Consider the following 13,161-nt stretch of genomic DNA (forward strand, 5'->3'; position numbering starts at 1 on the left):
AGTATATTATACACAGTACCAGAACGGTGACGTTGTTTGCTGCACAGATAAACAATGAGCTGAAACTCCATTAAGCTCTGTGAAGCAGAGGGGAACTGCAGATTCAGCTGATCGTTCTCCGTAGCTCAGTCTTTAGTATGATACCACTCGATTAAAAAGGATTCACTCTATTGTAAACATATATTTTTTGTTAGTTATTACCAGCAAGTCCTATAAATAGATCAAAACCTACAATGTGTCTGATTTCCAAACTCTGTCTGTCACTCAGAATAAAGTCAAACCTTTCCTTTAAGTGAGGATTTATTTTGTCTAGTTTTTTTAATTGGTGTGAACCAGAAATTGTAATTTGACAAAAAAAACAGGTTTTCTAAGCCAAGTCTATTCGTTGTCATGACTAAACCTAAACGCCTTTACTGAATGATATGGGAGGTTGATGTCAGAATTCACCTCACGTGTGCAATGACAGAAATGTAACCCCATTACGTTCCATTCTTATGAGAAAGAACATCACAGGCCTCTGCACAGGATTTGATGTTGCAAGCCTTTGTGCTATCAACTAAGGTGAGCACATAACCCTAATTCAGCTGTCAGAAAAATGATGCAGTGTACCACAAATGGATTACTATATAGGATATTAAGCCATGCTGCCATAAATCTAAAGGAGTGCCAGGTAGGTGGCAGCCCCATCCATCAGTTTATCTCATCTTAGAGCCCCTCGCCACTTCAGGAACCTTCAGTGGTGGGTATCTGCGGGAGCCTTTTCATATCCAACATGTTGTTTGGTGCTGTACTCACAGTAGTGAGTTTGAATCTTTCGGAAAACAACAAGCCTGCATGTTCCCTAAAAACTGCTGCATCTTTTTAATTAGCTGTTTCAGTAATGATTCAAGTCTAAACTAGGTCTATATGCATGACAGTATGAAGGCAGAAAAGCTGTGTATGTATGGGATAGACAAACTCAGGATCATGTTGAAAAGCTCCAACAAGAAGCTACATTCCGTCTCTGGACTACAGAGCAGTAGTGGATGTACTCTTCTAAGTTCCTGGCACTGTACTTTCGCAGCCACAGCTTGAACCTGCAGTGAAGGCACATTTAAACAGACACTGGCGGTGACAAATCATCCACCTCGAGCCCTGACAGCATGGGTGACAATAGGAGCAGCGGTGTCCTCTCTTCCTGACAGTGAATTGTCATTTATCATCGCTGTGAGTTGAGATTTAGAGCGCAGAACCAATCTGCTAATGCAGCTCAGAGGAATCATCGGAGTGGGCTGTAAAGTCGAGGACAAAGTCTCATCAGTATGAGTGAGCTGTAACTGAATGCAAGCCTGACTCACCCCCCCCTGCCTTCTGAAATATTTTGTATTCAACCGTGTTGTTTTTGTTAGTGTGGGCCTTTGGAGTCTGATGAGCCACAGTATGCAGGTTGGCAGGCTGCTGGCAGGGCGTTAGTTCTATATTGAGTGCAACCGGAAACTCATTAATTAGTGCACCCAGTATACTTTTCTTGCCAGACCTTGTAGGAAGAACCTGAGTTGAGTTGTACCGTTGCCCAAATCTGCAAGCCTCACACAGCCTCTTGTTCAACGCCTGCTGTGCAGAAATCTGCCTGTTCCTGCAGTAATAATTTAGAGTTTCACTGTCTACAAAACTCATACTGGATATTTTTTAGCATTGACCAAAGCCAGCAAGAAGAACACGTTTGAGTGTAACAAGGATTGCCGACACAAATAAAGTGTCTGCAAGTTGATCTTCATACTTCCCATAAACGAAAGGAAATCAATAGTTGTCTGGAGGACTGAAAAAACACATTCAAAGGAAAGCAGATACAAAGTGAATACAGTGCGTGTTCAACCGATGTCATTCAAAAATGATTTTAGAATTGAGAGAGTCCGAACCATGTCTCAAAAACCAAGTTATAGCCAATAAATTCAACACCAACCCTCACCAATAATGGCTCTAAGCCTTAGTCTAAGGGAAAGACCTGGTGGGCCAATAAATACAAGTTAAGATAAGTAAGTAATGCATTCTTTATATCGCACTTTTTAAAACCAGGCCTTTATTCACTTGGGATCACAAATACTCACACTGCTTATAAATTGTACTAACTGAATACCAGTGGCCTGAGGCGACAACCACATTACACACAGCCATAACAATACTGTCATAAACGGCCTCAGGGGACCTAATCCACTCACTGGCCAACCAACGTCCCTTGCAGAACCCCGTGGGACAACAAAACCCTGAACTGGCCTCATTAATTCTAAATGAGGCTACACACAATAACTAGGCTATTCCCAAAGCAAGCTTAAGTCACACAAAAGTCGCTGCACCTTTGTTTCTCTTTTTTCTAATGCAGATTTATGTGTGACAATAAATAACTGCTGTCCTAGTTCATCTTTCCTCCACTAATGACCTCTGTCATCTTGTCCATTCACAACCACTTACCTCTGATCTTCATCATTCCTAGCCTTTACGGACCTTTACTGACTCTAGCCACCAACCTTCAGTGATTCCTAAGCACTCACCTCAATCCATCCCAGCAACTGATCACCACTGACCCCCATTCATTCCCAGCTGCTGACCTCCCATCCATTCACAGTCATGGACCATTGATTCCTAGCCACTAACCTTCATCATTTCCTAGTGACCCTCCACCACTAACCTCTTTCCATTCCTTCATCCATTCCTAGCCTATGACCTCAATCCATCCCTACCCCTCGAATCTTATACATTCCTGACCACTGGCTTCCTTCCATCCATAGCTACTGAGCTCCCTGACCACATCATCAAACTCCACCTTTAGCAGATGGAAAAGTGTCTCACAGCCAGCTCATATGATGAGATGCGTATTTCCGGATGGTTGGAATACCAAAATATAATAATAATTATATCTGGTGATGACTGCATACTGTACCTGGTCTCACTTGCTTTGAATTACATAATTTACAAGGAGTCCATGTCTCATTATCACAGAGTGCTGTACCACTCAAATCTCTTAATTCATTTATTTATTCAGTGAAAACACTTAAGATGTTACGGATCCTAACCTATAATTGTTCCGAATAAAACATACGTTTGAATGTAGAATGCATTGGTCATCCTTCGTTGACTTACTTCCAATTTCCCTGCGAAGATAAATGGTTTCATTTTGTTGCACTTACGCCAAGAGTAAAGATAAACGGGCAGTCTGTCATTGCATCTTTCAGGGCTGGAGCCTTTCCAAAGACTGCTTCATATCCCCAGGCCTTTTCACTTGTTGGGGAAAATTAGGAACATGGTGTCCTGGTACCTGGCCAACACACTGACTGATGCTGATTCACTTACTGACCTCCAACAAGACAGGCTGTGGTGCCATCACGTGGGAGATGTTAAGATTAAGGGTGCATGTTCTATATGCAGTGGATCTGAATCTGTATTCGATAGACGTGGTTCTACAGTCGGCCTGTATGTAGTTTAAACGGTCCTATTTGGCGTATAAATTGGGTAAGCAGTGATTCTTTGGTAAAGTGGTCCTCATGCAGGAGACACTATGCAAATTATATGGATGTCCCTTAGGAAGGTCATTTGTCTAGTAAATTAGGTTATGTAAGGAAAATCAATGGAAACATTTCCATATATCTAATGGAGTATTATATTGGGTACATTTTTACCACTCAATTTGATATAGCCAGCTGCGTAGAAGCATTCACGTTTCTTAGATAATGGTGTAAGTGTTTCGGGTTACTGACACATTCGAAGGCTTAACATAACGTAAGTATTTATTTATAAACTTAGAATACATATTTCCTTTTGATAAGGCAGATTATATGAACTCCAGAAAGATGATGACACTGTAAAACATTCCAGCTCTCATAATGACATACATTTACAGTGAATTCATATAATAAATGACACCGAATTTCTCTTAGACCCACCATACAACATGAAGCATAAAAAATAAATAGACGGGCTTAAACCGAAACCCTCTGTTGGAAGGATTCTCAATTTATTACATGTCAGAGAATACATTGTAGCCTAAATACTCAAAAAATGAAAATACTGTATTAGCGCTAAAACATTACTACAGCAAAGAATCTTGCAGCCTGTGAGGCTAACTAGAGCTATACCTACAGATGTCTAACAGACATTGGAGGACAGTACTTTCGGCAAATATGCTAAGTCACTTAATTGAAGGAAATACGACCAAACAAATAAGCCATAGTCTACAGCCTATATGCAGATTTGCACTGCCTAACAGCACCACAACATCCATTATAGTCGCACTACATACTGGTAGTGTGTCAGAGAGACATGCCAGGGAAGATCAGCGAGCCAATGTGGTCTGTGTTGTGTCACCAAACTCTAAATAATTTAACCGTGTGTCACATCTCAGGGAGGATTTAAAGTTCAAACATCTCTGAGGTTTAAACAACGTTTTAGGCTGGGAAAGAGGAAGAGGTCCAAAAGTCAAAGCAGGCAAATACTTTATACAGTCCCATTAGGAATTACCGGTTGGCTAAATAGTGAACTAGGAAGATGTGTGGCCACATAGCTATCCTACGTGCCACTGTATTACCTCTAGGCCGACTATTCTGCTTCTGCATTACTGTTTCTAAGTAATCTAATCAACAGAGATGGGTGTGGGAGTTCTTTGTGCCTTATTGCTATTCCTGTTCATTCCACAGTCTCATTCCCTGAAGTTGCACTAAGTTAACAGTCAAGAGGAACCGCCTCGTGCAGCGCACGTTCGCCCTCCACCGCTTCGGCGGCGTCCCCAAGCTCTGCGTCCTGGCACGAGAGGGGCGCCTCGCATCTCACCGGTCGGACGATGACGCACGACCTGGCGGGCTCCCCACTCGCTCCGGCGCCGCGCGCGGGGCTGCGACTGTCGCGCTCGTATTCCTCCTGAGCGCGCAGGATCTTCCTCTTCCGAAGCTTCCTCTTGTGGAAATGGGACGTTGCCAGGGAAATGAGGACGATCCCCACGAGCACGGCCACCAGCACAAGGAGCGCGAGGGTGGAGGAGAACGGCGGAAAAAAGCTGAGCTGCTCCGCACAGGTGGCGTTGTGGGCCTGGACAACCCCGTGACAGCGGTGCAACGGCACCGACAGTCCGGAGGCTTCAGTGGTTCTGGCTGTCATCCGGTCCACCTTTTCCCGGTCACTCTTGTCTCTCTGACCCCACTACCCTTCTTGCTCTCCGGGCTCAGCGCGGTGACACCGGCCCGCGCATGTGGTTACCTGCACCGAAAAGAAGACACATGAGATGCGCTCATCCAGCACCAGAGGAGACTACCCTATCAATCAGAAACCCGCCCACATATGCTACTCATTAACTAGTCCAGCTGGATCAGTAAAACCAATCTCAAACAATTGACATGGTCGGTGCGCATCATTTGACACTAAATCACAATGTTAGATAAAACCTGCCAGCTTTTAGAGCTCATGCTCATGATCATTGCGGGAGAAAAAGACGTTGCAATGAATATAACACGGGGTGGAAGTTGAGACAATACATCATCTATTGTAATGTGTAGGCCTACAAGATGTAGCCAAACAGAAGCCATTATTTCATGCACTCCACCAAGCTGCCTTTTTAGGACACCAATGTCAGAGGATAATGTTGCATCTATACATGTAAAGGACGGGAAATCTTACCTGATAAAATTGTCAGTACGAGGCACAGTCCGTGAGTGGAGAGCCGATGTGTGTAAATGGGAGAACAGGATCACGGTGACGCATTTCATGCAATGAGATGCTGCTGCTGAGCTCCGATCACTCAGGACGCTTTGATTTCCGCAATCCGCTCAGTGTGCAACCGGGAAAGCACTGCTCCTGCTAAATAGTGTGAGTATCGGGGAAAATCCCTCAGTATGCATCAAAGTGCGTTTTTTTTTAAAACGCGAAAAGACCTGTGGTCTGGTTTTTACCCAGAAAAACGTCCCCTCCTCCGACCATCCGCTGCTCCACTCAGCATCTGAATGAAAAGCTGCAGCTGCATTAAAGGTCCCGTATAGTCAGCTGGCGGGGCTTTGTTTTTTTCTATTCAAATGTAGTCCATGTAGTGCCAACACCTGAGTGATTTTGTTCCCCTCCAATCACGATATTGATAAATGCGTTTTCACTTCATACTTTCATCAAACAATGAATAATGTAAATTCGTTTTAATATTGGACCCTGATCGGTAACCACCGGCATTCCTAAGGGTGTGGCCAGTCAAATGCTGCATGCATGGAAGCGTTTAAGCCTTATTATGAGGGGGGTTTGAATAATGTCCAGTGGTCATGCATTCAATTGTACCAAACTATGTATAGGATTGTGCCAGTTATTAGGTTTTCACAGAATCAGGTAAAGTTGATACGTTTCACAACTTTAGATCTGAAAATTGCTTTAACACCAGTTTGATATGCTGTTAATTTCAGCCTAGAGCAACCAGTCCCAATTTCGCAGACAGATTTGTAATTGCAATTTTTGTTCTCCTGCCATTGCGTCACTTTTGTCTTGGATCTTCAATATTCTCTCAACTATATAGCTTGCGGATAAATCAGGTACGAATCAATCGCCTACAAATTAACTAACTTATTGTACCTGAAACAACACAATCCCAAAAACGTAGCCCCTTGCATAGAACATCCAATAAGGTTTCGCCAAACTCATTGGCATTCATCCTATGGGAACAGGCCTGGAGCAAATTTCAATCAATCAAACAATGTATGAGATATTTCAGTCTTGGGGCCACTGTGAGGATGTCAGTCATCCACAAAGGCATGCGGAAGTGCGAGGTATTGTCAGTGATGCTCTGCAAGCTGCATCTCCCACCCGCAGATCAGAGCCAGCCTTCCTGATGTTGATGTTTGTCGATTCTGTTGGTGTCAGCTGCTGCCACAGCACACAGAAGAAGACACTGACCACCACCAAATCATCAACTCTATCGCCAGACACGAACGTCGATATCGAACAATTCTGCAAAACCCTGTAATACCTGTGCATGGCAACGACAGCATGGTTAAAGTGCGGGAAAGACTGTGGAAGCCAGTGTTTGGTTTGTCCATTCTGGGCTACCGTAGAAACATGCCGGTGCAACACGACGGATTCTGTGAAGAGAACCCGCTCTAGATACCCGTTCTAAGCTTTTTCAATTTCTTAATTCTTAACTGTAGGTGCTTATACACAAATGAAAACATAGTTATGAATGTTATATTCAATTTCTGTTTATAGATCCCCTGAAATGCTACACACTGGCCCTTTAACAAAACCAATAGTGAGAACTCAGACACCACCACACGCTCATCCACCGCCTCACTTTCCACCTCGACACATACAAGATACTGCATGACATGATTGTGTTTGATAAATATGAAAATTGTTGTTGATTTATGTGTCATGCAATTGTTGCTTTTTCTAGTCCAGATGTTATTATTCATTAGTTATGATGAGTTTGCTTTAAGTCTTGAATTTATATTTATATATTTATATTATACTGCAGTGGCTCATCTGTTGTTTAAATGATGTCTAGTGGAGGGCTGCATCATGCATAATGCAAACACTGTGTATTAATAACAGATACAAGCAAAGAGGAACATTCAATCAGCTAAAAGTCTGTGTTTTTAAAAATATATTGGAACCACGAAGCGTTTAGGATTCTCACAGTAATTTCCCTGTCCTACTTGTGGGCATGCTCCATCAGCAGCGGGGCTCCATGAAAAATGAATGGCCTCGGAGGAAGAGAGGGTCCCTGGATGATGAACTCACTGAAGATGAGTGCATACTGAAAGATTTATACAGCTATTCAAAACCTGGCATATGTTTTAGGGCTGTTAAATGGAGAGTGATTATTTCACTTATTTTAACATTCATACAGGTCCGCTGCAGTTTTCCAGGTCAAACTGACCCACATTAGACCACCTGACCGTCTTTGCGGCTGTGGCAGGAAACCCTGGAGTAGCAGTGTAGAAAGAGCCAAGGCCTCTTCAAACAGATTAGGTCGCACAAAGTGTTTAACAGTATCTTTGTAGTCCATGATTAATCGTACAAATGGAGATAATGGTGTACACATTCAGACAGACTGTCCTTGAAGGCCCTTGTGGTGTTGCCCGCTAGTTGTGCACACAAAACGTGACAAAGTAGTTGTGTGAGGAATGAAAAAAAAGGGCTTGAGAGAGAAGTTTAAACCCTGCTGTCCAATTTCACACCTCTGCACACAGAACAGTAGTTGGTTTTTTTCTGTGCTCTTTTCGCTGCCTGCTGAGGCTGGAAACAAGGTCGATGAGAAAGTGACCCACAACGGTGAAGTTGAGCTGAAAGATGTTGAAACACTGTAGAGCTGCAGGAATACTTCTCTGTGGGTTTGTTCCACTTAGAAATGTTTTTATTATAGCAGCTGTAAATGATTTCTGGATCTCTATAAAGATTTTAATTATCCAGCAGTGAAGATCTTTTACTTCAGTAAAAGTAGCAATACCATGATGTACAAGTAGTTACAAGTAAAAGTCTCGCATTCAAAAATGTACTTAATGAGAAATGCAAAAGTATTACTAACATTAAAATATACGTAACGTGCCAAAAGGAAAAGTACTCATTATGCAGAATGGCCCAATTTCAGAATAATATGATATTATTGAATTATAATAACTGACTGAATAACTGAATAACTAATTGATTAATGTGTTCATCTTTTTAATATTGCAGCTGATAAAGGTGGACGACCGGTACTTTATATACTGCTGGTATCTTGTTAATTTTCCCCAGGTAAGTCTTATTTTATCTTTAATCTATAATAATACATCATCATTTGTTGAATATATTCTGTATTATGAATCTCACTGCGCTAGTAACTAAAGTTATAGTGGAGTAAAAAGTACACAATTTCCCTCTGCATTGTTGATTAGAAGTATAAAGTCCTCGAGTAAATGTCCTGAGTTACTTTCCACCGCTGTCAGTTTCGCTATAAACTACAACTGTTACCACAGTCCTCTCTTTCCTAATGACGCATTATGTATCTGCCTATTATTGAGCCACTCTATTCTCTTCCAGTGCCAGGCCACTCTGACTGCAGCTTGTGTTAATCAGGATTATTAACTGTAATGAGAAAGCTTTGTGGGTCTGAATGCTAAGCATATATTGATGTACACGCTGCTGTCCGTTCAGTGTGTGTGTGTGTGTGTGTGACGTTGTGCATCTTCATATGAGGGAACTGATATCTTTAAAGCTGCAGGCCATCTCCAGTGCAGCAGCAATCCTCTTGATATTTCCTCCACGTACACACCATTGCTTTCCCTAGTCTCTTGTCAGCAGAATTTCTAATGAACTGCACAAAATCCAGTTTTATCATGTATGCACTCATACACACACACACACACACACACACAGGCCAACTTTCATTTTGTGCCCAACAGAAATGACTTCAGGAAAGACTGAATGAGGCACGGCGAGAGGAAATGTCTCTCCAGAAACTGGTTTTTCTTTGTTTTCTTAATGATGACCCTGTCACCGAGCGCTAGCGTGTGACAAAGTGTGTGGATTTATAATTTGAGGATTTCACATTTCTGCCTTCTAAATGAAGACAGACATCCCCCCTGCTTTGTTCCTCTTGTAAATGGCTCTGTTCGATGGTGACAGCAGGGGTAGAGAAAAGGAGAGGAAGGGAAATGACATGAATTGAACCGTGGTCGTTGCTTTAGCCACAACGTGACCAGGACACCTGCCTGTTGAATACACAGATATTTTAACTCCATTTGAAACATGTCTAGCTGGAAAACATTGGAGTCATTCTAACAAGGAGTCTTGTCACAGTATGGACAGGAGAAATGAAACAGCCACGAATAACTCTTCAACATGAATTCTTGTTGTCACTGTCTCTGTGAGGTGATGATTGAACTCTTCTCTATGCCGGAGGTCTCTACATCTAATTGGTCACACACATTTCTCGACACCTTTACCACAACACTCTTCACACAGTTCTCGTGCAGCTCCACAACGCACTACCGGGTAGTTTAACTGGTAATAATACAATCATTTATTCGTTCATTTTTTTACATTTGCAAAGCAACGAACATTTTGAATATGAATTTAGTGGAGTATGAAAGCACAACACTTTCCTATATTCTCTATAAATATAGAGTATCAGAAAATGGAAATACTATGGAATAAATGGAAAAGTAAAGTAGCCTACAAGTACCTCAAAGTACCCTGGATTGATCTGATTAGCAACCGCATTTTCATTGACAACATCTCAAACAATTGAATATTATATTTATAATCAGAAGACTTTGCACCATTAAAGGGTTCATTTCCATAGTTTCACACTGAAAAACATTAGATTTCATATACATATAAATATATAACTTCTATAAACATCCTGTTCTTCACAGTTTGTTCACTGCCATTGTTATATCGATCTTTTCTTCCTCCTGTGGATGGTACATCAGCAGCAGCTCACCTTTTCCACCCACCTCCAGGCACTATGAGCATCATCAGAGCCCTGCTCGCATTTACACACAAGTTCACATGATTAAACCCACACTTTGCTCAGAAGTGATCACACCCTCAGTTGATGAACAATTCTGTTCCTAAGCAACTGATCCTCTCCGTGTGTGTGGTTTGCATGTTCTCTCTCTGTGTCTGCGTGGGAAATCCTCCCGGCGCTTTCATTTTCCTCCCACAATCCACAGACACGCAGCTCAGCTGGAGAGAACACTTTAATTTACCCCTCCGAGTGAGTGTGAGGGCGAGTAGGTGGATGCATGGGTATATGAGTGTGGGTGAAAGACTCCATCCCTTTGTGACAACTACGAACATGGAAATAAATGGTGGAATGACGAACGCTCAAATGTCTCATGCAGCATTTCTCTTCATGACCCCTCCATTTTTCTTGCATGTGTACCGGGGATAAGAAACGTTATATCCCCAAAAGAAAATGTATAAACGTTGCCCCTCTGTATGGCACAACAGAGCCGGTCTAAAACCCAAAAGGTCATCAATGAGGGAGCAGGCTTTGCTCAGTAAATCTCATGGTAATCTGCCATTTAGATATTTATTGTTTTGAGGACATGGTGGCAACAAGGTGGTCAACAGTATATTTAGGAATCCTCCTCTCGGGACCATGTCAGGGACATGCATCTTTGCCCTCTTCCTTATATTGCTGGTGTTATCGCTCGACTGCTTCGTCTGGTCTGATATTTCTATTGCGGGCTCCTGCGTTTATTTAAATTTTCTATGTACTGTGTATCCTTGCATTTTCTGCTATCTGTTGGCATATTAAGAGACAGTTAAAGATACAAGTAATGCAAATAGTCAAGAACATACATATAAAAGGAAAAATATCTCTGTTTTTAAAATGAAAGCTGTACAGGTTTGTGCAGGAATCTGCAAAAAAAATCACAGAATATTGTATGGAGAATATGTGCACTCAAGTGCTGTGTTTGTGGTGAGAGGTTTTGGTCGTGCGTGGTGAGTGACTCAATAGTCTGATGTGTCTGAGGGGGAGGGATATACACAAACTTTCCTGCCTACCTCAAGGACCTGGAGGGACGGTATTGCAGACAATCACCCAGACAACACTCAGTAATTTCTGCATTCAAATGTAAAGTCATGAATTATTAATTTGTGTGAACTTTTTCTCTCCATGAAATCTGCCATTATCTGTAGAAAAGGGAGATATTTTGATATATAAATACAACGTTATTTTACATGTTGACTATTATGAAGCAAAACACCAAGGCAATTGCCCTGTATCTGAAATCTTACTTGGAAATTAACCTTATTCGGATTCTGGATATGTGCCCTTGAATTACTTCATTTGTGCAGGGGGGGGGGGGGGGGCAGTCTGGCCAGTAGGAGGGATCTGGTGCTCTTGACCCAAGTGTAGGACAGACTGAGATGGAGCCAGCAACTATCACCATCCTCAGGATCTGCTGCTGTTACTGTGGCACGTTAAAGACACACTCATTCTGGAAGGTTTTGTCCTCTGACTGTCCTCTTCCCTGTTTTAATAGTCAATGATGTTGTGTGACATTTCCTGTTTGTTCTGCTGTTGACGTTCCTCTCTTGTTGTCTTGAGCCTGCGGCTTTAGTGTTTGTTAAGCTGCAGCACATATCTCCCACTCTTGCTCTATCTCACCCTCCACTATCAATTATATTAACAGCAGCCTGAAGCTTCCTCCTAGCATGTTGCTCATGTCGTGACAGGATACGTTATGGCCTCTTACACCATTGCATTGCACTGGTAACATAGCTGACTCTCTATTTCACTCCATGCTTTGCCCTGCGATCCAATTTGTCTTTCCAACATCGGCCATTTTTTTTTCTGTTGACAATGAAGTATTTTCATGGTCGTGCTGATGTCATCACATTTCAGTTTGTCCCTCATCTCCCAGGGCATAGTGAAATAAATTATACAACACAATGGAAAGGATGGATGTTCTGCAGTCAACTTGAGGCCAATTTTCCCTAACATGAGTTGGCTTTTGTTTCTATCGAATAGATCTACAAATGAATGATCTGCCAGCATCCTTTAAGAAGTATGTTTTCCAGCTTTCTTCCACTCATGTTAATTATGTATTACCATCAAGAAGCTGCATGGTGGAGTCATGTGGTATGCCAAGTACCCCTAATTGACACAAAGGTCAAAAATAGCACATCAGGCATTCCTATGCTAATAGTGTGTCATATTCAAGCCCCTGTGCATTTTATAACCACACACCATGTGATTCCACCAGAGAGACACATGCCTTAAATGATAAATCGATTTAAGTGAGCAGCTCAGGCTGAAATACGTTTGACAGGCATGTACTCATGCATGCAGCCCGGGGCTTTGAGCTTCTTTGAGGGACTGTGGAGAGTGACTGGGGTTGAATGTCTTTGTGTGCACGGAGAGTGTGTTTGTTTAAGCTGCTCAACTGAAGGTATTTCTGTGCATTTTAAATCTTTGGTCAAATCGTAGTTGTTGGAATTTGTAACAAAGTAAAATGCTATGTCTATCTTTAATTAATACTTACAAATCCATATGTAGACTACATTAAAAGTGTCAGGAACAATATTCAATAAACAGCCACTGTACCAGTAAATTATATATTTTATAGTTTACATTTTTAACATGTAGATATCTATCAAATATGAATCTAAGCACGATGTATGCACTATATATAGAATCATATCCACCAACCTCATGTATAAAACAAC

At 41.9% G+C, this 13,161-nt stretch overlaps 1 protein-coding gene across 1 annotated transcript; it reads right to left on the minus strand.

The window, feature by feature from the left end:
* Positions 1 to 4,278: 4,278 nt before the first annotated feature.
* Positions 4,279 to 5,939, minus strand: LOC306788396 (uncharacterized protein C11orf87-like). The gene is made up of 2 exons (XM_079283922.1): positions 5,641 to 5,939; positions 4,279 to 5,223 (listed from the first exon to the last, which is right to left on the minus strand). Exon 2 carries the CDS (start codon positions 5,122 to 5,124, stop codon positions 4,693 to 4,695), a length of 432 nt encoding a protein of 143 aa, XP_079140048.1. The 5' UTR covers positions 5,125 to 5,223; positions 5,641 to 5,939; the 3' UTR covers positions 4,279 to 4,692.
* Positions 5,940 to 13,161: the final 7,222 nt, after the last annotated feature.

The sequence above is a fragment of the Melanostigma gelatinosum genome, assembly GCF_949748355.1.
Source record: "Melanostigma gelatinosum genome assembly, chromosome: 14".
In the NCBI taxonomy this organism is placed as follows: domain Eukaryota; kingdom Metazoa; phylum Chordata; class Actinopteri; order Perciformes; family Zoarcidae; genus Melanostigma; species Melanostigma gelatinosum.

What these genes read in the sequence shown, in the direction of transcription:
- LOC306788396 (XM_079283922.1), bottom strand. Translation starts at nt 5,124, where the DNA reads ATGACAGCCAGAACCACTGAAGCCTCCGGACTGTCGGTGCCGTTGCAC.